At 34.9% G+C, this 27,517-nt stretch overlaps 1 protein-coding gene across 1 annotated transcript in view; it reads left to right on the top strand.

Annotated features, from left to right (window-relative positions):
- PIK3C2G (phosphatidylinositol-4-phosphate 3-kinase catalytic subunit type 2 gamma) overlaps positions 1–27,517 on the top strand; it is a 276,245-nt gene that overhangs the window by 179,682 nt on the left and 69,046 nt on the right. Inside the window, exons 23-26 of the mRNA XM_019744695.2 lie at positions 307–436; positions 4,849–4,985; positions 7,131–7,300; positions 25,118–25,274. Of these exons, the coding sequence (XP_019600254.2) occupies positions 307–436; positions 4,849–4,985; positions 7,131–7,300; positions 25,118–25,274 (594 nt within the window). The remainder of the gene's footprint in view (positions 1–306; positions 437–4,848; positions 4,986–7,130; positions 7,301–25,117; positions 25,275–27,517) is intronic.

Here is a 27,517-nt window from a genome sequence, read left to right as displayed (position 1 = left end):
CTTTGAGTCTAAGACATTACATATGGATAATACATTGAAAGATTATTATCAGGGAACAACATTTCAAGCAGCTTCTAATTTGATGGTGAAGCTTCTGTAATCACTTAAAGGAAACTTCTCATTTTCTTTGATCTTCTATCAGAAACACAAGGTACTTTTAGTGCTAATAAAACAATTGAAACCACCCTAAGTCAGGCTGAAAATTTATTCAAGGAAAAAAATGATGTTTACCATATTTGAAAGCTTCTAATGAAATTCAAAGAGAACCCCAGAGTCTATATATATATATATTTTTTTTTTTTACAGGCCGGAGATGATCTTCGTCAGGATATGCTTGTTCTGCAGATTATTCAAGTGATGGACAATATTTGGCTGCAGGAGGGCCTGGATATGCAAATGATCATTTATAGATGTCTATCCACAGGAAAAGGCCAAGGTCAGTAGAGATTAGAAAGTCAGTTGACTTACATTATTTATCTCATACATTCACTGGTAATATGCCACCAAACTTTCCACAGCACTCATTTTAGACTATAAATTTTAAAATCCAAAGAACTATACATCATCATCCTTCCTTTTAAAACAGAGTTATTTTCAAAAATGCTAAGCCAAAATAATTTACCTAAAGCATAATGTTGACAACCCAAATGTTAACTGTGATATTCTTTTGTGTGTCTTTAAAGGTGAGTTACATTAATAACTAACTCCTATTTTTTTCTCTTTTTGACAAGATAATAAGGGAAAACCCTACTCATTCAAAAAATACTACTGTGTTTTCCTGAAAATAAGACCTAGCTGGACAATTAGCTCTAATGCATCTTTTGGAGCAAAAATTAATATAAGACACGTTATATCACAAAATATAAGACCTGGTCTTATTTTACTCTAAGACCTATTATTGTAAGACCTTTACTATAAGACCTACTATTATATTGTATTATATTATATTATATTATATTATATTATATTATATTATATTATATTATATTATATTATATTAAGACACCGTCTTATAGTAAAATAAGACCAGGTTTTATACTAATTTTTGCTCCAAAAGACACATTAGAGCTGATGGTCCAGCTAGGTCTTATTTTCAGGGAAACACGGTATTATGGCCTATTAACACAAAATTTACAAAGTTGAAAATGCTTAAAGGAATTCTGAAAATTCTAAATATATTATAAACCTGCCTTTATTTTCTAAAAGTCTTTTGAGTGAAGTATATCAACAGTCAAAGATGATCATACATGCAAACTTTGAAGATACTTCAAGCTTTCTTTTCCTTTATAAAAGTCAAGACATTAATATGGAAATATAATTTATACACATCTCTAATGAATATAATGTCAATGATCCACCCAAATTATTACCAAAAAACATCAGTGGTAAAAGTTGAACGTAATTATAATCATGATAAATTGAAGAAATAATTCCTAAGACATCTTATCTTATAATCTTTTTCACGTGTGGTCATTGTCACTTAGAATTTCATTAAATTAACTGCTATAAATTATAGCAGATATATCTGCATAAACAAATAGATTTTAAAAATCATAGAACTAGAAGAGGACCTAGAACCATGTAGTCATTTTTTTTTTTTTTTAAATTCAGGCAGAGCTACAATTTAAACCCATTATCACAAAAGAAACACTGTCACTGCCTGCCTTTCCAGTTCCTGAGATCCTACCACTAGGCCCAGTACCCCAGCCAATTATGACTTGAGATTTTAGCAGCTAAGAATGGAGGCACCCCTTAGTTAATTTAACTTGCAAGTTGAACTTCACAATGACTTTATTGTCATACTACCCAATTATTTTGATTATTATAATAGGGTTCTTGCTTCCATGCCAAGTGTCCCACCCCTGAGCTCTTCCTAAAGCTCTAGTTCTTAAAAGAATCTTTTATCATTACTACTCTGAGATCATTATTACTTGAGTTTTACTCTCCATTTTCTCACATAAGTGAACTAATTCTTTCATAGCCTAATAACGTAGAAAGTGTAAAAATAAAACTAGATGAGCCAAGCTGAACTTTATTATGTCACATGGATCACCACTTCTTCAGCAATTGAATACATCGCTGACTTGAATGGAGTTCTTCAATTCCATCTACTCATTTCTCAGTTTATACTCATAGAATGTAACAGAGACTAAATCATTTAAAGTTAATAAAATGATACAGCAAAAATAACTGTATATTTGCCCAAAGTTGCAGATGTCATAAGACAGACAAGATAATCTTCCCCCCTATCCACCAACAATCATCTATAGTTATAAGATTTCAGACAGCATTATACTGGCAAAATACTTCTTCAAGAAAAATAGAGATCATTAAAGCAAATGTCATTTTTAGGAAATCATGTTCCATTTTTAATCAGGTGCTGAGGTTTATTGAATATCTACTGTTCTCAAGAAATGTCACAAGTCAGGTAGGGAGTACTATAATGAGCTAAACAGAACTGCAGCCCTTGAGGAGAGTATCTTCCAGGCCAGAAGTTTACATGACTTTCTCAACATAATTGTTGATTATAATTCTCATGACTACTTTGTGTATGATGTCCTAAGAGCTTTGGGAGAGACTATCAGGGCAAATAAATTTCATTTATAATTTATTTCATTACTCGCTTTCCAAATTTCACTGACTTAAAAATTACTTAGGAGAATTGGAGGAGCAGATATAACTAGTCCCCAGCCAGGGTACTAAGTCAGGCTCTCCACTTTGGGGGCGACAGGAGAGTCTGAAATCTTGGTGATTATAAAAAGCTGCTCTGGTGTTTTTTATGCACCCCTTTTTTAGAGCCACTGCTTTATGACACCACCTTGGAAAGATTTGTTCCTAAGAATCTTATTGCTTAAAGGGTGACCCATGGTCCAGCAGCACTGACATCACCTGAGAGCTTGTTAGAAATGCAGAATCTCAGGCCCCAGGTCCTTACTACTGAATCAGAATGTGCATTTTCATAAGACCCCCAAGTGATATATATGTGCATTAAAATTTGAGAAACACTGCATTAGAGGCCTATAAGAATGGAACCACACATATTACTCAATTTGGACAGAATTATGTTAGAAGTATTTAAAAGGTATATGATCCATACTAGCTTAAAATGTATAAAACGTAATTTATGGTTTTAATTAATGAGCAGAATTTAGCGTCCATGACTGTTATAAATTAGGTAAAAGGTTTTCTAAGTTGTCAGCAATGCAAAGCTTATGATAAATAACTTGGGATTTGGCAAAGATTAACTCCCAAAAGACAAATGTGGTCTGAAAAGCAACTGACATTGTTACAGCCCAGTATCCAAAGGGTGCAATAGTGTAAGCGCTGATTCTGGGCATGGTCAGGCGTGAGGCTGCAGTGAAACACTGCAGAACCAGGTAGAAAGTGATTTTCCTTTTGGAAGGGTTACATGGAGAAAGTGGAAAAAATGAGGGAGGACATTTCCAGGATTTGAAAGAGGAATCCCTCTTTGTAGAGTAATTACATTACTACTAAACATGTAGTGCTTTACATTTGCTGTCTCATTTAATACACATGAGGAAACCTGCATAAGAGCCGAATACTGTTGAAGAAGCAGGGACAAGTGTTATATTAAGGATATGCCCAGGATCCAAGACTTATCTCTGGGGTGTTAAGTTTCTCTTCTTTGTTGTTGTTTTTTTTTTTAACATATAGATTTTGTGGGTTATATTTGCAGCATTCAATTCCCACACCCCATGTTTAAGTTTCTTTCTAATCCAGCAGGGTAATGCCTAATGATTACAACTGGGCTATTGAATATTAAGAGAGATTAAGGCCAATAACCAGCTGCCACAAGCCAAATCCAACACAGAGAAGGGTCTCGTTTACCATCACTGTGATCTACTTGTTCATTGTCTAATTTGAAAGTTTCTAAGGTAGACCACAAAATAGTTGATTTTAAAAACTCAACCATCCTCTTTTCATATAGTTACATTAATTTCCCTGGCCCCTTGGGTATTTGCATTTGCAACTCTTGCGATTATCAAGATGGTAGAAATCAGAAATTCTATACTTTAATTTCTTTCAATGATTTATTTACAGAACTTATATTATAGGTTGTTTTGTGGGCATTAGTCCTCAGAAAGTTTTAAGTACTTGGTTTAAATTGGTATTCTATACAGAATACAAATTTGGTTTGAAAGGTTTGAAAATGTTTACATTTCAATAACCTTAGGAACACAACGAAAAGAAGTCTTGATGGTTACGTGGTCAGTGGGGCATAAATCCTACCGAAGTTTAACCAATATATGCTCCCTTAAAAAACATATTATCATAGTTTCTCTTTAATGTTCACTGAGAAGGAAGGAGCAGACAGCTGTCAACATGTTTCCTACAGTTACTCTGTTCATTCCCGGAAATGGAACATTTAACAGTGAATTAACCTGAACATTGATTTTATAATATATTTTAAATATTTGTTATGGAGATTGTATTTGGTTTGCTTACAAAACCTGTTAAATAAGTTTGAATGTCCTCCCTTAAACTGTAAATGAAATGCACAAGCTGTATGTTAATTGACCCATTAACCTATTGATTCAGTGGGGTCTCTGGGAGACCATCTAGATTGGCTCTCTAGTTCTAGAAAAAAAACATTAAAGCTGTTTCTGATACATCTGATCAAAACACAAGTAGTCTCATTGCTTCCCAGAAATTAGGAAAAATTCGAAGGAAGGCCATCTAGATCAGGCGCCTTCAGAAAATATTTGGAAAGGAAAAGGATAATCCAAGTAGTGCTGGCAACTGTTGCTGTTGTTACCTAGATCAGGATGTGTTTCCTAATATCCCTCATCCTGTGAACATTTCCATAATCTCTTTTCTATCAACCAGGACTGGTGCAGATGGTGCCCGATGCTGTAACCCTAGCAAAGATCCATCGCCATTCTGGACTGATAGGGCCGCTGAAAGAAAATACAATCAAAAAGTGGTTCAGTCAGCACAACCACTTAAAGGCGGATTATGAAAAGGTTTGTCCTGCTGGAGCAAATTTTAAATACAGTACTCAAATATGTTCTGGTTCATTAGGTATTCTTATTTATTAAAAAGTAAATTAAGTATAACTTGAGTTCAGGTTCACTCAGTCTTCAGCCTAGTAATAAAGATCCAACTTAAATGGTATATTAACTAGAAAAAATGTTCTATGTTTGGTTTTCCTTCTGGGTGAAATTATGGGCTACGCATAAAGACTTTCTTTGCTCAGCTGCCTCCCTTACAGCAATGTCACATGAGATGACGCTCTTTGAAACTACTTCCTTCAAGATACCGCTGCCTATTTGTACACAATCTCCAATTTCTATAAATCTCCTTCCTTCTTTTGCAATACATTTCTTCTGCCAAGCTCTACTTTTTCATATTTTTTCAGTGTTTTCAAAATGCATAATAGAATATATACGTATATGTGTATACACACACATATATATACATATATACACATATATATACACATATATATACATATATATACACATATATATATACATATATATTCTCAGAATTTTATAACATGTTCTATTTTATTTGACTCTAAACATTTTTTCCCCACTTTCCTTCATCTTAGCATCTAGGCTGCAGTGTACAGTTATACAGGCTCTGTCCTAAAACCAGGCTCCTGGCTAAGGGGATGAGTTGGTTAGAGCCAGGCCTTGTTCTGCTTGCCAAGACCTGAACTGGTACATTTGGGTCCAGCCAGAGGCAGGGGCACCTTTATGCTAACTCACACAAAGATACACTATGGGCCAGCATTCGACTTGCTCAGCATTTAACGTTTCACATTGACTTTGGAAAATTCTTAGGTCATGCACAAACATTTGGAGGGATAAAAAGGTCAGTGCACAAATAATATTTATCACAGTAATTAAGCAATGTTCTAGAGTAATATACAACATGTAATGGCATAGAAACCCAGCAGATGACTTGCTCCCCATCTGTCCTGAGCACTGAAATTCCCTCATTCTAGGAAACCCCTCAGTAACAGGCAAACAGGGGTGACTGGTCACCCTAGCCAGCATGGGCCATAATAGAGAGACCCAAGAGTTCATCTATTCCTGACTTCTATAACCTTGGAGAAGAGCAAAATACAGGCTTTGCAGAGCCAAATAACAAAGAATAGAAGTTATCTTGAAATCTATTTTTTTAGTCTTTTTCCAGATTGTAACTTGAGTTTTGCACAAATCCCTAGGATTAGATATTTGAGGTGTTTCCACATCCATTTGCTCTTCACAACCACAATGTGAAGAACATATTTTATTATCTTCACTTTGTAAGTGAAGAAAATCTAGACAGACAATTTAAGTGACTTACTTAGACACTTAGGATACCTGGAAATAAGGTGTCCTGGCATGTAGGCCAGTAACAAAGACCCCCACTCCAGCAAGTCAGCCACACCACTCGAGGGGACCCTTAACGCTGGCCCAAACAATCACTCATAGTTACACTCATGACTGTATCATTGATGAAAATTATGCATACCCATGAGACATTTTGAAAACAAAGAGTGATTTTGGTAAGATATTTCTGTTCATTAAAGAAACATAAATTATAATTGACTTAGTGGTAATCTGCTTCCACCCACACCAGCATTCACTCACTGGTATACAGTACCAAAACATTTTTGGATAGCAATTGGATGACCTATTTGCAAGGATAAACATAAAATGTTACAATTATCAACATAGCTTTTTCTATGTTAAAAAATTTAAATTTTAAAAATGTGACATTTTAAATTCCTCTGGGGATAGGCAATATTGGACCATATTGTTCCTACTTCTTTTACCTTGAAAAAAAAAATCATCCAACATTGTATATTTGAGACTTCAAAAATCACACCAAAAACCTCCTAGTGAACTATGAAAATTAGCTCCAACTGAATGAAAGAGATGTTTTCCCCAATTTCAATGAAAACATTCATCTATTAAGCTAAAGAACGATTGCTTCATGTTCTTCTGTAGCATATGAAGAACGAGGTATTTAATCATACCTTTTTCTCAACTGAGATGAAGAAGAGTTTCTTGATTATATAATTTTGCTTTTCATCATAGCTCTAGCTCTGATGCTAATGTATTTGCTCATTTTTGTGTGTATATTATCTGTGTGTTGTTTTTTCAACTGATTAGGCCTTGAAGAACTTTTTCTATTCCTGTGCTGGATGGTGTGTGGTAACGTTCGTCCTGGGAGTCTGTGACCGGCACAACGACAATATCATGCTGACAAAGTCAGGCCACATGTTTCATATTGACTTTGGAAAATTCTTAGGTCATGCACAAACATTTGGAGGGATAAAAAGGTCAGTGCACAAATAATATTTGTCACAGTAATTAAGCAATGTTCTAGAGTGATATACAACATGTAATGGCATAGAAACCCAGCAGATGACTTGCTCCCCCTCTATCAAATCGCCAAAGATAACATAAACATGAATATATAATACATCTAATAAACTGAAGAAAATATTTTTTTCAATAGATAGTTAATGGACAAATTAGGTTTTTTTCAAATTGTCAGTGGACTAAATTGGCCTTTTCCCGTGGGATCTAATCCTGTTTCCGTCTAAATTATCTGAAGTACAATGTTTTGGATTTTCATAAACCTTGAATGGACAATGAGGCATGAGCTTATGGTCTCAATACACCTGATATATTGCCCATAGCAGTAACTACCCCTGGTCTATATATCATAAAATTAGCACACTTCCTTCACTGAATTAGCCTTGAATCATTCTAAAAATATGGAGTGAATACCTACCATTCAAAGCTCTGAGGCTACAACAGTAAAGAAGGCAGATAAAAACCCTGATCTCTTTCTAGTAGAGATGATGGACATGATGGACAAGTTAACATGCAAAGAAATAATATGAATAAATCAGATGTTTAATTTCTTATTAAGAAACTGAAGCATAGAAATGGGATAGAAAGTGACTGGGGCAGGGATGCTATTTTAAAGAGGCCTCTTGGAAGAGATGAGAGGAATATTCCAGAAAGAGAGACCAGCAAAAATAACAGCCATGAACATGGAAAAAAAACATGACATGTCCAGTGACAGCAAGAAGGCCTGGGGCCTCGAGGTGGGATAGAGGGGTAGGCAGTAAGAGGTAAAGGTGAAAAGTTTGGTGGAGGCCAGAACAAGTAGGGCACTGAAGACATGGTATGGAGGTGGCTTTTATTTTAAGATCAGGGGCACACCATTGATGCATTTCAGAGCTCTTTCCTGCTGTCCAGTGAAGTAGTGAGACCAGTTAGGAGGCTACTGCAATAGTTAAGACAAGACCTTAATGGTTAAAAAAAAGAAAGGTGAAAACTGACAGATTCAGAATATACTTTATAGTCAGAGACACAGGACCTGCTAATTTATTGGGTATTATCAGTGATTAATGGGCTGAGGGAGGGGGCCCAGTGTGTTAGGAAAAAATACTCAAGAATGACTCCTGGATTTTGGTCTTAGCAAATAATTATATCATTTACTGAAACAAACAAAAACAAATTGATGGGTGAGTAGGTTTTAATTTTATTTTATTTGAGGTGGGGGCAAGAAAACCAAAAGTGTAAGACTAAAATTCCCTTGCCTTAAAAAGACATGTCATGTTAAAATAGAAATGGAATCAGACCACATTCCAAAGAGTAATCAGTCTTTTAGCTAAAAAGAGCTCCGCAATAGAAGAAATAATAATGTTTCCTATAATATAACACGATGAACTTTCACCAGATGTCCATAATCTGGTATTAAAATGCCAACAAAGACTATATAATATGGTTTAATTCTTACAAATTGATATCTCCTATTTTTAGAGGCATACAAATGGAATTGTTTCACTTTTTATTATTTTAATACTTCACCTTATATAATAACGAATAACCTCAGAAAACTCACCACATATCCATTCATTCCATAAACATCTATTGAGGATGGTCTGTGTGCCAAGGATTGTGATAAACCTTGGGGATACAAAGATGAATGATACACATTTAACACCTCAGTAGGACCTATGCCTTCATTAATTTACTGGGAAAAGACACATAAATATTATAAAATGTGGTAAGAGCAGAGATAGATGTACAGACATTAGAACATAATAGAGGAGGGATATTTAGTTTGTGAAGGACACATGTTAATCAACATATATGAACATATACATAATTTACTAATGTAACACTTTTTCCCTAAAATCTACTCTTTCCTAAAAACTTAAAGATTACATTATAATTTTGACATTTTTATTTATTTGCTGTATTGTCCACTGGGAATTTGGGTTAACCCTTATTCATTTATTCCACCAGCATCTTTATTGACCATGGTGGGGGGGGTGTAAAAAATGAATAAACATATTCCAGTTCTACAGTTTCATTGGGGAGACATACAAAGTAAAGAATAACTAACTAAATATTATGGTAAGTGCTGTAACAGGGATGTGTACCAGGGTCTTTAGAAAAGGTGAAGCCCCGTTTGTTTATTTGTTGATGTTACAGCAGCTATTTCTGCTTCTACACTTTGGTAACTTGAACTCTTTTTTACACAACCTCTAAGGTGCATGAAAATGTGCCCAGCATAGAGCCTCACTTATAGTAGGTTCTTACCATTGTTTTCTGAATAGTTGACCAATAAATCCTTGACAGGTAAGTGATCAATTATTGATTGGATGAATGAAAATGAAGTTGGCACTATCTTCCCTTAAGATTATTGATTAGTGACCACTAGCTAAGGAGACCAACTGCAGCATTATGATTTATTTGAATATAGTTTGTAGGATTTTATCTCCACCAGTGGCTATGGAAGGCTCGTTGGCAATGCCTCCTTGGATTTCTTTCTTGATACAAATACTTCTGCCCTGAGTTGGTTTAATGATTAAACTGATCTATGCCTACTCATTACTCACTTTATCTTTTGAATTGTAATTGTCATCTAATAATTTTCCTATAAGCCTCTTCTGGCTGTTTCTGGAGTTCATTTGAATGTTGTTTCATGACAGCTAACATCTTTCATCTTATGTCCACTGTTGTTATTATTGGTTGCTAGGTAGGCCTTAAAAGGCCTTTTATAAATTGGGCTTCTGTTTCCCCCAAGGATAAATTAACATTTTTATTTGTACTACATATATTATAGGCCTGTTCTTTAGAGAAAGCCTAGCTCCACCTAGCTTCTTCTATACACATACTAGACATATTAATGATACCCTCCCATAACATACAAAGCCAGGTATGTAAATCATGCCCTAGGACTTTCCTAATCTCCCATAGACTAGCAAAGCCATACAATGCTCCAGTAATAACCAGTAATAACCCAGGATCATACTCCTTAACATAAAATGCTACCCCTACAGGGAGTAGAGAGTATATGTATTTCAGACATGTGTTTCTCCTATTGTCTACTCCTTAAAAACACGGAAGATGAAAGCATTTATATAATCTTTTATGGTTTACAAAGTGTTATTAACATTTGTTAACTAATTTTACTTCATAATACAATTGCCTAAGTCATTGCTCAATGTCACATGAAGAGTACAGTTTCCAGTTGTGGATGGGTTAGGGGTTGTCAAAAAGAAATCACATACACACATAAAACCCCTTCTGTACGTTGCAGATTTATCCCTTAGCCAAGGATACAGAACTTAATGGAAATTAGCAGGCCAACCCAGTAGCAGCAGGTGCGTTGTGTCTGGGTGTAGATTTTCCCTGGATCCTTGATTTCCTTAAGAGGAAGTAACAATGAGGTGACGTTCTCCTTACAAGTAGGACTTGAGAAAAAAAATATTAATATTTCTTGCTGTGCAGTTGCCCCTTTTATACTAATGCCTAATGACCATTCCAGAACACCTCACACTAACCATCTGTGTGATTCCATTTAGGAAATAGTCACAAACAATGGGCTATCTCTCATTCTTAAATTATTTAAGTCAGTCCAGCAACATTCTCAGATTCCTTGCCCATTTGTCCCTGAACCATTCCTCTGACTTTTGTTTTCCAGAAATCTAGAAAGCCCATCTCCATATTTAGACCAAATCTGAGGCTCATGTAGACTTTCTAACAATGAAGAAAGAAAAAACATCACATTTCAGTTATAAATGTGAAGGATTTCACCGCCTGTATATAAACAAACAATCCTTCTTCATCGGTTTTAATTATGAGATTGGATAAAGAGGGTTTACACCAGCACATTAAATCACAGGACAGTTCAGCCTTAGTTAGCATTCCTTAATGATTATGGGGGAAATTTGGCTAATCCCTACAATGGAAACACTGAAAAATTTCACCAAGTTTCTGAAACCAATTTGTTTTTCTTTTGAAGTATTGCTTAATTATTATCCTCATTTCTTTATTTTCTCTTATGAAGATTCAAATTAAAGAGGTTAAATTACGTATCCACAATTTTTCACTCAAAGTTTCCTGTAACAATGATTTCTATATAGTAAGTTTTCATTACTTAAAATACATTATTGTAACTTTAAATTTCAACTCAGCTTCTTGATGATGACTTTTATAAAAGAAGAGAAATTAAGGATGGTCTTTATTGGTAATGTTCATTGCTCTCCTAACTCATCGTTTCATACTTTTATTTTTTTCAGACTATATTTCCATAGTCTATATGGTCTTTCACTTTGGTAATAATACTTGGCTTGCATGAAGTCTTTCTTGCAGGTGTCCCTCTAAATAATGTTAGAGGCCAGACGAGCAGTGGTTCAGGTCAGGTACCCTGTAAATAGACTGTATGTTTTTTTGGGGTTTTTTTATTCCATATTAACATGTGCTAATGATGTGACCTTGAACAAATGGCTTCTCTGTGCCTCCGTTTAGTCATTTATAAATCAGATTGTTTGGAAGATTAAGTTAACTGATACATGTAAAGTGCTTAGAAAAGTGCCTAGTACCGAGTGAGGGCTCCATAAATGTTGTAATGAATTATAATGTAAATATTCCACATAAAGGGTCAAAAAATGAGAATGCATCTCCAGGTGACAATTATTATTATTATTATTATTATTATTATTATTTATTTATTTTATTTTTTTGCTTTAAATTATCTAAACATCTTAATTTGGTGCTTTTTTACAGTATATGCTTTGAAAGTCATAAATTGAACTATTAGTTCTTTAGGTTCTCTGTTGACTGACAGGCTAGATTAAACTATCAGGTTTATTTAGATTGTAAGGTGTTTCACCAAGTCATTCTTGCTTTCTGATATAATTTTAGACACAAGCAGAGGTGTGCTGGAGTTGGCTCACACTGTCTTGCAAGAGCATATGGAGTGTATTTCTTATCAACTTCATTTAATAACATCACACTGATAGCCTGAAATCAGCCACAGTGGGAGTATATACACAATGAAACCTGGTAAATGTCACAAATGAAAGCCTTCTATTTTCTAAAAAAAATAAAAATAAAACGTGAGCTAGTTATTAAATATTTACCACCACACAGTAAGACGTAAACCTATTAAAAACAAATGAAAAATCATTCCAGAACTCAACAAAATAAAATTCAAACTCTGTTCTTTTCCTATTAAAATACACCATGATGATCAAAATATTAGATATCTATCTACTTACAACACGGTTTATATCCTTTTTAGTTTTATCACAGTAGATCTCCAATCATCTTATTAATCTCAGAATTTTCATCTCAATATTAGTCATAAAAATTCCCTGTATCTATGATCATTTTGTCATTATGTTCAATAATTACCACTGATTTAAACATTTTTAATGTTTAATTTCTAATTTGAGTATTATAATATTTATATTCTAAATATTCTCAATTTAAAACCATCTTTGGAAAAAAACTCCCTTAGCAGGTTAAAAGACTAATTTTTCACTTACTCTAATCACCCTAGTTTAGTGCAATACTCATTGTACCCCAAATGCAATATACATATTAATGATCTCACATGTTTTCATTAATATCTTAGTGTTCTTTGAAATTAGATGAGTCACATTGGTCTGTTAGTATCATGATTGTTTATTAAGAAACACTGTGGTTCCTTTTATTCAAAGAAGGCCTCAGTATCATCAGAATTTTCTAGAAGGAAAATACACTGTGAGTGCCTTAAGGACATCTTTGTATCTTAAGCACCTAGCTAGTACCTGACACTTAGCAGAAGCTGTTTTGATTGACTGAAGGATCACTACAAAAATTCCATAAACTTTTCTTCTCTTGACCCGAGAAAGTATAATTTTTCTGAAGCAAAATTATTAAGAACTTGCCATATTCTGTTTTCTAACTGGAAATTTTCCAAGGGATTTTTACCTGGTGATCACTCTACATGTGGCAGTCTGGGGGATGAGACTCAAAATTTGGACTTACCACCTCATACCCATTAGGATGCTTACTACCAAAAAATAGAAAGCAAGTATCAGCAAGGAGGTGGAGAAATTGGAACCCCTGTGCAAAGTTTGTGGGAATATGAAATGGTACCGCTGTTATGGAAAATAGTATGATGTTCCTTAAAAAATATATACCATATGAATGAGCAATTCTACTTCTGGGCATATACCCAAAAGAATTGAAAGCAGGGTCTCAAAGAGATATTTGTACACCCATGTTCATAGCAGCATTATTCACAATAACTAAAATGTAGAAGCAATCCAAGTGTCCATCAACAGAGAAATGGATAAGCAGAATGTGGTTTATACATACAGTAGAACATTATTCAGCCTTAAAGGAAGAAAATTCTGACACATGCTACAGCATGGATGAAACTTTAGGACATTGTGCTAAGCAACATAATCCAGTCACAAAAAGACAAATACCATATGATTCCACTTATATAAGATACTTAGAATAGTCAGAATTGTAGAGACAGAGAGTTAAATGGTAGTGCCCAGGAACTGGGGGTTGGAGGGAATGGGGAATTATTGTTCAATGGGTATAGAGTTTCAGTTTAATAAGATGTAAAGAACTATGGAGATGGCTGGCAGTGATGGTTGCACATTATGAATATTTTAACACCACTAAACTGTACACTTAAAAATAGTTAAGATGGTAAATTTTATCTCATATGTATTCTACCACAATGAAATAATTGAAAAAACAATTTTTGGTATACTATAAGTATCACAAAGGCTTTTGACAGTCACAATGTCAATCCTAGGCAAACTACACCTAGCATTTGAATAGTGCTTTGGATTTTCAAAGCAGTCTCACACAGACTATTTCAAGAAATAAAGTTTGTTTTGTCATTCCCATCTTCTTTCTATATTTCTCTCTCTCCTACTTCACCTTATCATTGAGCTATGTTTTATCACCTGGTTTCTTTTAACTAACCTTCTTTATATCTACCCCCCTCCCGTTAGAAGAAAAAAAAAAACTATAATTAAAAAAATATATCATGAATTTTCTTCAAAGAGAAATGTGTAGGTTTTCAGATGAAAAGAGTGAGGGATGATGGAGAAAGAAAGAAAAGTTTGTGAGAGAGGGAATAAAAGGAAGGACATGAGAGAGGGAAGGAGGAAGGAGGGAGATAACAATTTCAGTAGTGGTGTAAGGATTCTACCTCCCCACACTCAATGAGCCTGTGCCCCATTGTGAAAAAGCATGCTTACATGGAAGACATGAGTGCTAACTCGTCAGTTGATCTAAGGTACAATGTAACTGTCAATATAAGCATTTCATAGCCCTGAGTCTGAATCTAGCTTTAAAAACATACCACAAATAACTACTGAACATGAGCCTGGTATATGAAATTCATCTGGTATTCAACTGAGGAAATAGTATCTGCTCCTGTGGTGGGGAAACATCCATAATGTTAAACTTAGTAAGAGATAAAATGTCCATTTCAAGTTTGATACATAAAGTTTGATCATGCATACGGTAAATTTATGGGTGATTTAAATGTTTCAGAGGTAAATTGGGCCTAGTCTTGATTTTCACTTTCAATCTGATTTTGGAACTTAACCCTATTTTAAAGTATGACACCACAATCCACTTTCACCCAAGTGTTATATACCATTTATAATCTTTCCTTCAAATCCAGACTCACATCTGTTCCAAGCAGACAATGAAATTCCATGCAAAGCATAACTGTACACTTTCCCTTGAACTCAATCTCAAGGGGTAAAAACATGGAAATTTTGAGGAACTGACCAGTCTCTTCCTGTCCTCATAAAATCCTGATCTACTGGAAACTCCTAATCAAAATATCAGACTTAGGAAAGCAGGGTGGATAATTTTGAAGAGGTAGCTGTTTTACCTACCCTTTTCAAATAAGAGTGATAGTGTACCTATGCCTGAAACTCCAGATCAGTATCTAAACTTATTGAGCAGTTAAAGATCAGCAACCTCCCAGAGTCTAACTTAGGACTCACAGTGCATTTACAAAAAAGGCTAGACTGGGGGGTGGAGGAAACAGCAACATGTTTTACACTTAAGAGATTATTTGTGAGCGTCTCTTTATTTAATAATTGCTGAGAGCTTGGAGATCCCAGGGCGCTAAGTGTTCTTCTTGTAATAGTACATGAACCCTATGTTCTCATTATATTGCACATACGAGGTTTCCTGTGTTGTCTAATTATACAAGGTTCAATTTTATCCAATGGAGATTCCAAATTTGCCTTCTCAATTAACTCATGGATATTAGACAAGAGACTTGTGTTCCTTCTGTTGGACAGCAAAATGTGCTCTCTGAAATGTAGGTCGTTTGTGATATCAGGAAAAAAAAGTTGGCTTAAACAACTCCCTGTGTACTCTGTAGTCATTTATTTGTATGCTAATTCACACCATTTACCATGATGGGAGTCTGCAACTTTTAGAAATCTTTAAAACAATGTATTTTAATGTTACTATGATATTTCCTGGGGACAATAACATTTGAAATTTATGAAATTAATAATAATAATTTCAATAAACAAAAAAATGGGCCTCATTACCTAGTCCCATTTCAGTTCAGGGTATAAATACATATTCAAACACTCAAGTCTTTCAAACCTCAAGTCTTTCAAACCTAAGACCTAAGAGTTATATACGTCATAAGTTTATATACGTCAATTTACTTATTTTATCAGTTACTCAAGTAAACATTAGATGAACTACAAAAGGAAGAAATACGTATGTTCACAGAACCCAGCAGACAGATTCTACTGTCATGAGTCCTTGATAGAGCTCTCTAACTTTCCATTTCCACTCTCCCGTCTCCCGCCTCCATCAGCAATATTGAAACTTGTAGTTCTTCTCAGACTGAGAGTGGCAAAAAGCAAGCATTCCTTAGTGTGTGCTGCATCATCTAGTATGTGCAATCAGACTCTACAGGAAAGAGTCAGAATTACCCTTTAAAGCCTCATAAATACTTGACATGCGTTAGCTTCACTAATCCTCACAGGAACTCTCTGAAGTAGCTACTGTTATTTTCTCTAGTTCACAAATCAAGAACTAGGACTCTTCGCTGTTATAATTTGTCCAGAATCGTAGGCAGTAGGCCATAGGACCCTTAGGAAGGCGCCACGTAAGGGGCTGATATTTTCATTTCTTAATAATCCCAACATACTCTGTTTTCTCTCCAGCATTAGGACAGATGGCTGTTTGTTTAGTTAGTACCAGGTGACATAGTTATCCTGAATTTATGGCCATGCTATATATTAAATTTATGTCTTTAATAACTATGATCAAATGTGTTGCAAGATGATTGTGTTGTGAGAGGCATTCCAAAACTAAGACCAAGTATTAAAGTAGCAGGGCCACTTTCCCATCCATGGCAGTATGAAAAGACAGGCACAAATGCTCACTCTCTTTTAATGTTTTTCTTACATTTTTAAAAAAGCAACTAATAGGAATCTTTAAGTTAATGCAAGTAAAATGCTCACATGGAATGTGACTAGTTTTCGAGCCCACTGAGACTGTTCTATTGAACTTAGTATGGCCAACCCACCCTGAACTGTTGGGGTGAAGCCCAGGGGTATTATCTAGACTGTGTAATTCACATTTCAGGAAACTGCCTCTGAATTATTGCACTCTCAAACAGCTTATGGGCTCAGTACTTTAAAAGGGAACATAATTCATTTCTGAGTATGTACATATTTGTTTAAGAAATAGTTCAATAGATGAAGATGGTTAATTTGAAGGATACAGCACCTCACCTGTATTTCAGAGTGCATCCATTACAATTAACATGCTTGGTCCATTTCCTTAATAATGTATTTTAGAATAGGGCAGTCCCCACTCAGAGGGCTAGTGATATTGATTTCAAGAGGAAATATAACATGAGCAGTACATTGAAGAAAATGTTAAACTTAAATTAGTGGAAAAAAAGAGGAAAAGATCGCTTAGAATAGAAAGAACTGTGAGTAAAAGTGTGGAGGCAAAAGATAAGCATGTGCCATAACCCGCTCACCTGATTTCTCTGTGCTACACTACAGCAGCAAAGCCTATAAGAAAGCATCGCCACTATGGGACACACATTGTCCCCAGATTCAGATGGGCCCAGCAATCCCATAATACTTCCATGACCATCTCACTATTTGCCTCTCTACAACGATTTGTACTTATCCTAGGAGGATAAACCTCAGATCTCCCTTACCCATTATTCCGCTCCATTAGTCCCCTCTCCCTACTTTAGACAGAAGACCACACACCTCCTACTTTATTGAGAAAATAGAAACAGAACAGAGTCTGCTTTTCTACTCAATGAAAAACGCACAAACTTACTTACATCTGCACGTAAACCTCTTCCTTCTTGTTATAATAGATTCATTTTCCCTTCTAAAAACCAATCTCTCTATCTGTGCCTTGGAGCCATTTCCCTCTCACCTCTAACGTGCATTACACTATCAATAATTATTTTTTCCTTGCATGTTTATCCTCTCCCTCTCAAACAATCCTTTTAAATATGCTTGTCTCTCCAAAGGTTAAATAACTTTGCCTCCAACCCCCAGTTCCCACACCATTTCACTCACCTTCACAAACTTGCTGAAGTTGTCTACACTCTTGACCTCCTTTTCCTTACCTCCCGTTCCACAACCCCTTCAATCTGGCTTTACTTTTCATTACTTGATAAAATCAATAATGACCTTTATAATGTTAAATTCAATGCTATCTATTCCTCATTTTACCTGCTTTCTCAGCAGATTTCGACGATGTTGACTATTCCTTCCTCAAAATGCCCTCTTCACTTGCCTTGTGTGTTGATGCATCATCATCACTTTCTAGTTTTTCTCCCCTTCTCAGTATCCAATGCAGGATGATTCTTTTCTACCAAGCCAGTAAATCTTAAATTCCCCAAGACTCATCCCTTTTCTCTTGTCAATCTACTGTCTCCACCAATCTGGTATCAGCTACATCCAAGGCTTCTACCAATATCTAAATCCAGGTGACTCATACAAATTTTAATGAAACATTTGATTTTGAGAGAATTGTTGATTTATACGTAGTTGTAAGAAATCATACAGAGACCCCATGTACCCTTGACCAGGTTCCCCCAATGGTAACATCTGACAAAATTATAGTGCAATATCATAGCCAGGATATTGATATTCACGCAGTCCAGATATAGAACTTTTTCATCACCACCAGGATTCCTCATGTTGCCCTTTTGTACACACACTCACGTTCCTCTCACCCCATCCCTTCCATCCTACCCCATGGCAGCCACTAATTTGTTGTCCATTTGTTTCAAGAATGTTATATAAGTGCAGATACAGTATGCAACCTTTTGAACTTGGGTTTTTTTCACATAATTCTCTGGAGAGTCATTCAAGTTGTTGTGTGTATCAATAGTTTGTCCTCTTTATTGACAAATAATATTCCATGGTATAGATATACCAGTGTGTTTCATTATTCACCACGGAAAAACATCTGGGTTATTTTCAGATTCTAGCTATTAGAAATAAAGCTACTGTGAATACCCATGTATAAGTTTCTGGATGAATGTAAGCTTTTATTTCTCTGAAACAAACGCCAAAAAGTATAACTGCTGGGCTGTATGGTAGTTGCATGTTGCTGCTGTTTAAGTAACTGCCAAGTGGATTTCCAGAGTGGTTATACCATTTTACATTTCCACTACCAATATGAGTGATCCAGTTTCTGCATATACATGCCAGCATCTGTTATTGTCATTAACTTTTATTATAGCCATTCTGCTAGGTGTGTAATGACATCTCAATGTGGTTTTCTCAAATTTGCATTTTTCTAAGGTTGTTGATGTTGGGCATTTTTTCATGTGCTTATTTACCATCTATCTGCCTATCCTCCTCCATGAACTGTCTCTTCTTGTCTTTTGCCTATTTTCTAATTTTATTGTTTGATTTTTTTTTACTGTTAAATTTACTTTATATAGTCTAGATATTAGTACGTGGTTTGCAAATATTGTCTCCCAGTCTATAACTTGTCTTTTCATCCTCATAAAACCTCTCTGCATAGCCCTAAATCCCAAAGATTTTCTTCTATTTTTTTTTCTAAAAGTTTATAGTTTTACATTTTGTATTTAAATTTGTAATCCATTTTAAGTTCATTTTTATATTAGGTAAGAGGTTTAGGTCAAGGTTTATATTTTTGCCTATGGATGTCCAGTTGTTCCAGTGTCATCTGATCAAAAGGCTGTATCCTTTCTCCATTAGAGTACTTTTGCACCTTTGTCAAAAATCAGTTGGGCATATTTGTGTGAGTCTATATCTGAGTTATTTATCCTATTCTGTTGATCTATGTGTCTCCCTCCACCAATCCCAGCTTTTTACTAAACTGTGTCCGATCTCACCCAGACGAGGGATTGAAGTGTCTGAGAATAGCCTGGTGAGAATGAAAGTTTAGGCTCCCCACTTTGGCCTTTGCTGGTGTTGTAGGCAAGTGGAGTCAGTTTTGTTCTGCTTGTTTGGCTGGAGTAGAACGGTTGTTGCCTAAATGTTTTCTGTATTAGGCTGCTCCTTTCCTGGACCTGTAGCTAGAGAGAGCAGGCTTTTTCTCAGCGATTTTTTTTTGTCTGCACCCACTGGCATTTCCAGTTCCTGAGTTCTATGTCTGGAATCTACGAGGCAAAAGAATACCCAGAGAATTCACAATCATGTTGCTTCTTGAGGCCCTGAGGTTCCTAGTAGTCTCTCTTCTTCTCTATGCCTTTCAGAGTCTGATGTTTGTTGTATACATGATTTCCAGGGTTGTTACTATTCTTGGTGAGAGGAATAAGAAAAAAATATGCCCACTCAATTTTCCCAGAAGTAGAAATCAAAATTTACCTCCAGCCTAGATCTTTTCTCTATGGTCCAGAAATCAGTATTACAATACCTGATTGTCATCTGCTCTTGTCTCAACGGTACCTCAAATGTAACTTGTTCAAAGCCGAGCCCACTCTGAATGTTGCACTGTAGTCTTCCTGCTACCCAAGCCAAAAATGTAAAGCTTATCTTAGCACCTCTTCTGCCTCCCATTTGGAGCCATCGTAAAGTCCTCTTGATTTTTTCTTCAAAGTATTTGTTGTCTTCCTTTTTCTCTGTATTTGCATATTGAATCCTCACCTAAGACACTCTCATATCTAATCCAAACTTTCTACAAGTCTCTTGTCTGATCTACCCACATACACTCTCTTTGTTTCAAATTCCTCTCCATATTACAGCTGGAGGAATCTTTTCAAAACACTGTTGTTATTATTCAATAAATTTCTATTGCTTTTAGGATATTAATTTTTTAAAATTTAACCTTGCCTGTAAGCCTTGCATATATATATTATAGATCCTCAATAAATATTTGTTGATAAATAACTATAGTGCTCTAACATTTTGGGTGTGTGCTTCCTTAGCTAGATTCAAGTCACCTAATAGTTAGAGACATATCCTAAAACTCTATGTATCCTCAGTGCCATGGCAATCTGTAAATGCTTAATGATGATGAACCTGGTATTCTAGTGACTTTATACAAAGAGATTATATCTACAATATGGTTAAAAGGGAAATTCATGCATAATGACAAACAGCAAATTATTAATTGTCCTGCTACTTCCTATATCAAATGAATTTGTCTCCTTAATAATTAGTGTTTGTTTGTAATATAAATGTTCTTAAATTTCCCAAATACCAGGAGTGCCAAAAAAATGTATACACATGATTTGTATTCATCTGTTGTTATCAGTATATTACAATTTTAATAGTTTTTTTCCTTCCTTAAAATGTGTATACATTTTCTTGGCACCCTCTGTATATGTACATTTTTAAACTACTAGTCTATTTTCACCTATATTGGAAATCTATAAACTACTATCAGCAATTTTACAGAATAATCATTTCAGGGAAACATTGATTGAAAGTTAATAAAAAGATTAACTTTGACAACAAAATGACAGAATCATAACAAATAAGTTGGTTCACATGGCCTTTCCACATAGAGGTACATTATCACAAGCTCTTCATTGTGTGAGCTATATTTGTTTACTGTTTCATTCATTGCACACAGCAGAATACCATCAAAATATTGTTTGAGATTTTAAGAATACATATAGGAAAGATAAAATATTTCCTCTACCCTTGAAAATCACACAGATCATTTGCAGGAAAATATCATAAGACTACTAGAAACTATAAAGAATAAAATATATTAGCTATGGCTAAGTAAAAAGTAAGGTAAAGTAAGAGAGAAATAAGCTAGGGACAGGTTAGAGAAAACTTCTTATAAGAAAATTTTTGATCCTGATCTCTTAATCAGTATTAGGACATTAGGGTATCAGGTGATAGAGAGAAGGAGAGAGAGAGAGAAACATGGCTAGAAGTGGGAAATAATACAGGTAAAAGGTAAAAGGACTTGGGCAAGTAATGATAAAACCACTAATCTGGAAAAAAAAAAAAAGAATAATCACAAAAAAAAAGTTCTGCTGTAATGGTACAACTATAAATGAGAAATTCTCAACATATGATTCAGAATGTAATAACAGTATAGATCCTAAGAGATTAAATAGTTTTCAATCTTCCCTCCTGCCACAACCAATTTATATTTCAGATTTATAAGTATTGCTTATACTTCAGGCATAAGTATAAGCATGAATTCTGCAACCTAGGACTATGTTCACATTTGAGTGGACTGATAAACCACTTCGCAGCTATGATTCCTACAGCCTGCAGAAATGGGACAGGATTCTGTTTCACATGTCAGGCTTCTTTCAATTTATAGAAAAATTTTAGTCTAATTTCGTTATTTTAAAAATTGCTCACAAGGGAGTCATGTGAATCGTATAGAAAAGATGCAAGATTTTATTCTGTGGAACCCACTGAAAAATTTAGACTATGATAATATTTCAGCATAGCAAAATTAGTTTTTTCAATATTATCGTTAGTTTACATTTTCTCTAATTTGGATGTTTCTTTTGTGTATTTGACTTTCTGTTATAGTTTTTATGTGGTTTATCATGGTAGAGGGAACGAACTTGAGCATAACTATAAAATTTTTCAAGAGAAATCAGTTCGACGAAATATTTTTCTCTGTTGAAGAGAAAAGCATATTTATTAAATTAGGGGCAAAGAAATTCAGGCAGCCAGGTAGCTCAGTTGGTTAGAGTGCAGTGCTCATAACACCAAGGTTGCCAGTTTGATTCCCACATGGGCCAGTGAGCTGCACCCTCCACTAGATTGAAAACACGATTTGACTTGGAGCTGATGGGTCCTGGAAAAACACACTGTTCCCCAATATTACCCAATAAAAATAAAAAAAATAAAAAAGGAAAAGGAAAATTTCAGGAAGTTGTAAATTTAAGATTCTTCTAAAATTATTTCAAAAGTTCCATTCAAGCTAGTAAATGTAGTGTAGAGAGCAGGGAGAGAGAAAAAACTACTGGAAAACTTTTATATATAAAATTAAGGTATTTTTTTCTGATTATGGAAGTCTTGGATATTGCTAAACTCTAGGAAAATGTTAGCAATAACGATGACTACATTGTTATTGTGATATATGAAACATGTTACCAAATTCAAAGGTCCATTTAAGGGCTTATGAAACCAAAGATGTTACCTCAAGGAGCTGGGAAGTTAAATTAAACTTTGAAGGAAGGATGGGATTTTAATGATGGCATTTTTGAAGAGAGAGGGGAATTTAACTATGAAAAGATTCAGCTTTGAGAATCCTTTTATTAGTTTGGGGAATAATAATAGTATTTAACATTTGTTGAGTGCTTACTATGGGCCAGACTGTGTTCTAAGCACTTTTATATGCTTTAATCCATTTAATCCCAGGAGTCAAGTTCTCTTAGCCCCATTTTACAGAGGAGGAGATTGAGTCATGAAGAGGATAAGTAACTTGCCCAGAGGCACAGAACTAGTAAGTGACAGAACATGATTTGAAACCCGGCTGATAGGGCCTGCAGTCTGTGCCCTCTGCAGAGAGTCGCTAATCATAGGAATTCACAAGTGGGTAGCCCTCTCTATGTGTTAAGCATTTGTGTACGTTTTCTCAGTTAATCCTCACAACAATTCTAAGAGCTAAGTATTACTCATCCATCTCAGAGATGAGCAAATTGAGATGCAGGAAGTCCAGAATGAACCCATACTAAATCTCATGTTTCCAAACTTCTGCTCCTACCTTGGCTAAAATAATGGGCTGTAAAGTAAGCTCATGGCATATAGGTTGGATGAGTCAATGAAAGCCAAATATAAAAGGATTTTGCGCAAAAGTCTTAAAATTCGGACTTGATTCTTAAGACACACTCATCAGTGTCTATGTGCTCAATAAATTTTGTTGAATGAATGATCAAATGAATGAACAAAAAGTGGAGGGCATTATTACACCAGCCTATCTTCCTAACATTCAGTGGTAGCATGAATCACAAAATAAAATAACCACAGACGAACAGAGGCTATTTATTTTCTTTAAAATACTTTGCCTACAAGCCCAGTCAGCCATAAAATGCCTGAGTTATGGCTTACTGATTTGAGTATCCATACTTCTGAAAGGTCTGGTTAACTAAGTCAGATTGCAAGATTTCCAACTCTATCACTTGTTTACTAAAACAGCTAAGCATTAAAGAACACAATTATCGTGCTCTGTTCAGGGGGAAAAAAGAAAACAATTACCCTTCATCATTAAAAAAAAAACAACAACAATTAAGAGGCTTCCTGAATAATCCATGACTTTTTTCTATTACTGCTTGGACTAACCTTAGCTACATCTAAGCTTCTAGGCTCAAATTTAAAAACATTTTTTTATTTCAATTCATTTAAAAATCTTTTTTAAATAGTATTTTATCCAAAACTCCATGTCCATCTCAAATGCTTCTAGAGGACCTAAGGCCAAATCAGTATGACAAAACACTGCTGTGTCATTTTTGTTATCCAAAGAGTGAGACTTCATCACAGAGGACTGTTGCCAATCTTTCCCCTGCTAGTCTCTATTAGAAGTGCTAAAAACAAACAAACAAACAACAAAAAAAGAAGTGTTCATGCTTCATCTCAGGTCGTTTCCAGTCTCAAATAACATGAAAAAAGAAAGAAAAATGACAAAAATAAGGGAAACAAGATCATCTCTGGTCACGGTTTTCCTGTTTTTTCAATCTAGGGACTACATGGGCAATATCACTTACATACCAACATGGTCTGCCTGCATTTCCTTCTTTCTGCTACCGTAACTATTTTTATTGGGCTTTGAGTAAAATGAAATATAGCTACATCTTTTATTCCCTTAATAAGCATATGATAGTGAATTGGTAACATCTGTGTTTTTTTTCCTTTTTTTGAAAAAATTTCTCATTACATATCTCAGCTTTTACCTGAAACTTTTTTTCCTAAAGGGTGAACATATCCACATATCCTCAGAGGAAAAAAAAACAACAACACAAGGTCAGATACATGATCTGTTCTATCATCTCAAAATTTAGCAGTAAATATATTTTCTGTAAAATCACCTTCATTATTAATTTGTCCTTACATTAATTTTTAATGGATAATATTCCCACCAAATATAACTTGGAACTAAATATTTGAGACAACATAGATTGATGTTGTATAATAACTGGTCCTTCCTCTCTGTTGCAGCCCAGCTACCCTGTGCAAAGTCTACAATTAGCAAGTTTCTCCAGTTGTCCCACAATGAAGAAGGTTCACCTATTAGAGTAGAAAGAAAATAACAAGAAAGTTCAAATGGAAATACGTTGTTGTAACTGCCTAATTTAGCCCTACAAATCGTTTCTCCTCCTGCTTATGGTTGCTATTGTTTTTGGTTTATAGGGATCGAGCTCCTTTTATTTTTACTTCAGAGATGGAATATTTTATTACAGAGGGTGGGAAAAACCCACAGCATTTCCAAGATTTTGTGGAGCTCTGCTGTCGAGCTTATAATATTGTCAGAAGGCACAGCCAACTACTGTTGAACCTGCTAGAAATGGTAAGTCCCTCGGGGAAATAACAAAAATAATAAGCTTCATTTATGTTTCTCTTTAGGTAGTCTATTTTTGTAATGGCTTGGAGTTCCCCCAAAGAGCTATTCAAAATAGAAAGAAATGAACAAACTAACAATGCCCTTGTACAGCTTATAAATACATTTCTTAATAATTCATTGCATTAGTTCAGAGTTACTGTCTCAAACATTTCTAGTCACAATAACATTGATATATTCAGGGGTTATCTCAGTATATTTTTATTAAAGATCAAAGACAGTAATTTAGAATATTATATAAGTTGTAGTGTGCTTTAGGATTTTTTCAAAAGTGCCTTTAAAAAAATCACATTTACACATTATTGTAACCCAGTGATGTAGACCAGGCAAGGATTTTTCCTGGCTCCCCTCCCAATCTGCGCCTTTGATCACTTGCCTATTTGCCAGGTTAGAAACTGAGGGTCAAAAATGTGAGGTGAATTGCTAGAAACTCAACCAGAGAGTACTACAGTTAGTAGTATACATTGGGTCTACTGAGTCATGGTCCTATATGCTTTCTGTCGTCCAAGATAGGAAAATTCAATGTTTCATTCCACTGTCCTATACAAACAAATGACAATCAGATACATATGCAGGGTGAGAGGGGAGGGATCTGATAGAAATAACTTCCTGGGAAAAGAAAGTGGTGATTCATTTGGGCACATGCATATACACTAGTAATGGAAGCAAACTGTAGGAGAGAAACACACCATTGGTATAGGTTTGCATGGTGTTTGGAGTCCATATGATCATCAAAACCACTTGTTTAGAGTCTTCAGTTAAAAATAATTCTACAAGATGCTGTTAAGGGCACAAACTGAGACTGCCTGGGTTTAAATCTTAGCTTGACATTTTACTGGCTTCATTCCTCAGTGTATGTTACTTAACTCCAATAAGACTCTGTTTCCTCATCTATTAAATGAACATAACAGCATCTATCTTATAGATGTAGAATTGATGAATACATAACCTGATAGTGAATTCTTTGCATGAGCACTATGCTAAGATCTTTATGTTTATTAATTGATTTGCATTTCATAATAACCCTGTCAGATAAGTAATATAAAGCACTTAGCACAGTCCCTGTCATATAGGAGAGTTCAATTAATTTATTATATAGATCCTTGTTAATCTATGAGTACTGTCCAATGCAGTATCCCTTAGTCACATGTGGTTATTTACATTTAAATAAATTAGTATTGAAGGAAGTTTAAATTCAGCTCCTCCGGCTCACGAGCCACATTTCAAGAGCTCAATAGCCACATGCAGCTAGTGGTACCACCACATTGGAGAGCACAGATGTAAAATATTTCCATCATTGCAGAGAAGTTCTATTGAGTAGTGCTGAATAAATATTGACCTCTGTTACAATGAAGATTTGATTTGGATCCTTGTTTTAACTTTAAAACAATACATATACTTTTCTTCTCTTTTCTGTCTTGAAAAATGGGATTTCCAAAAACATTATAAATATGTAGCCTTTTACATACAAAGACACTTTGGTTTCTTCATGTGTAAACTGGATATATAAGGTTCTGTCCATCTCCAGAATCTTCAGAATGGCTTTCGAATAATAGCCAGTGATTCCTATTGGTAGATTTGCATCTTAACTCCCAGAGCTATTAGACCATACTGCAATTATGAGATGGCTTATGGTTCATAATCTGTGATCATACCACAAAGGAAACTCTCCAAGGACAGAGTCAGTGACCTTGACTCCATTTACATAATAAATATTCACATATCATCAACTCTAATATTTTCTTGGGCTGTAGCAGGCTCTAATTCATGAATCCATGAGCTCTTGCATACTTATTATATGCCAGAAACTGTGGAGGCTACATTAACATATGAGACCCAGTCAGTCTTAAATTTTCAAATTAATAGGGAAGTTAAAATTCATATACAAAAGTAAATGAGGTATCCAGCATTTCTAAATGTCTATACCGCTATAAATAACTACATACAAGAGTAAGTACCATCCTAACAACTACTTGAACCAGTCACAGACATTTCAAAAATAAACACAAAGCAGAAGCAGAAATATAGTCTATGTTGTTTCTCAGGTGACACTAAAAGTATGTGAATGACAAATGAGCATGTTAAAATAATGTGAAAGGACACCTTTTTGGGGAAAAAAATAGATTCAGAAAACATTGGTGAGTTTTTTCTCTTGTTTAGTAAACTTTTCTACCTACCTAAAAAAGAAAACA

Source organism: Rhinolophus sinicus, linkage group LG02 (assembly GCF_036562045.2).
Source record: "Rhinolophus sinicus isolate RSC01 linkage group LG02, ASM3656204v1, whole genome shotgun sequence".
Taxonomy (NCBI): domain Eukaryota; kingdom Metazoa; phylum Chordata; class Mammalia; order Chiroptera; family Rhinolophidae; genus Rhinolophus; species Rhinolophus sinicus.
This window is presented reverse-complemented; position numbering and strand designations above follow the sequence as displayed.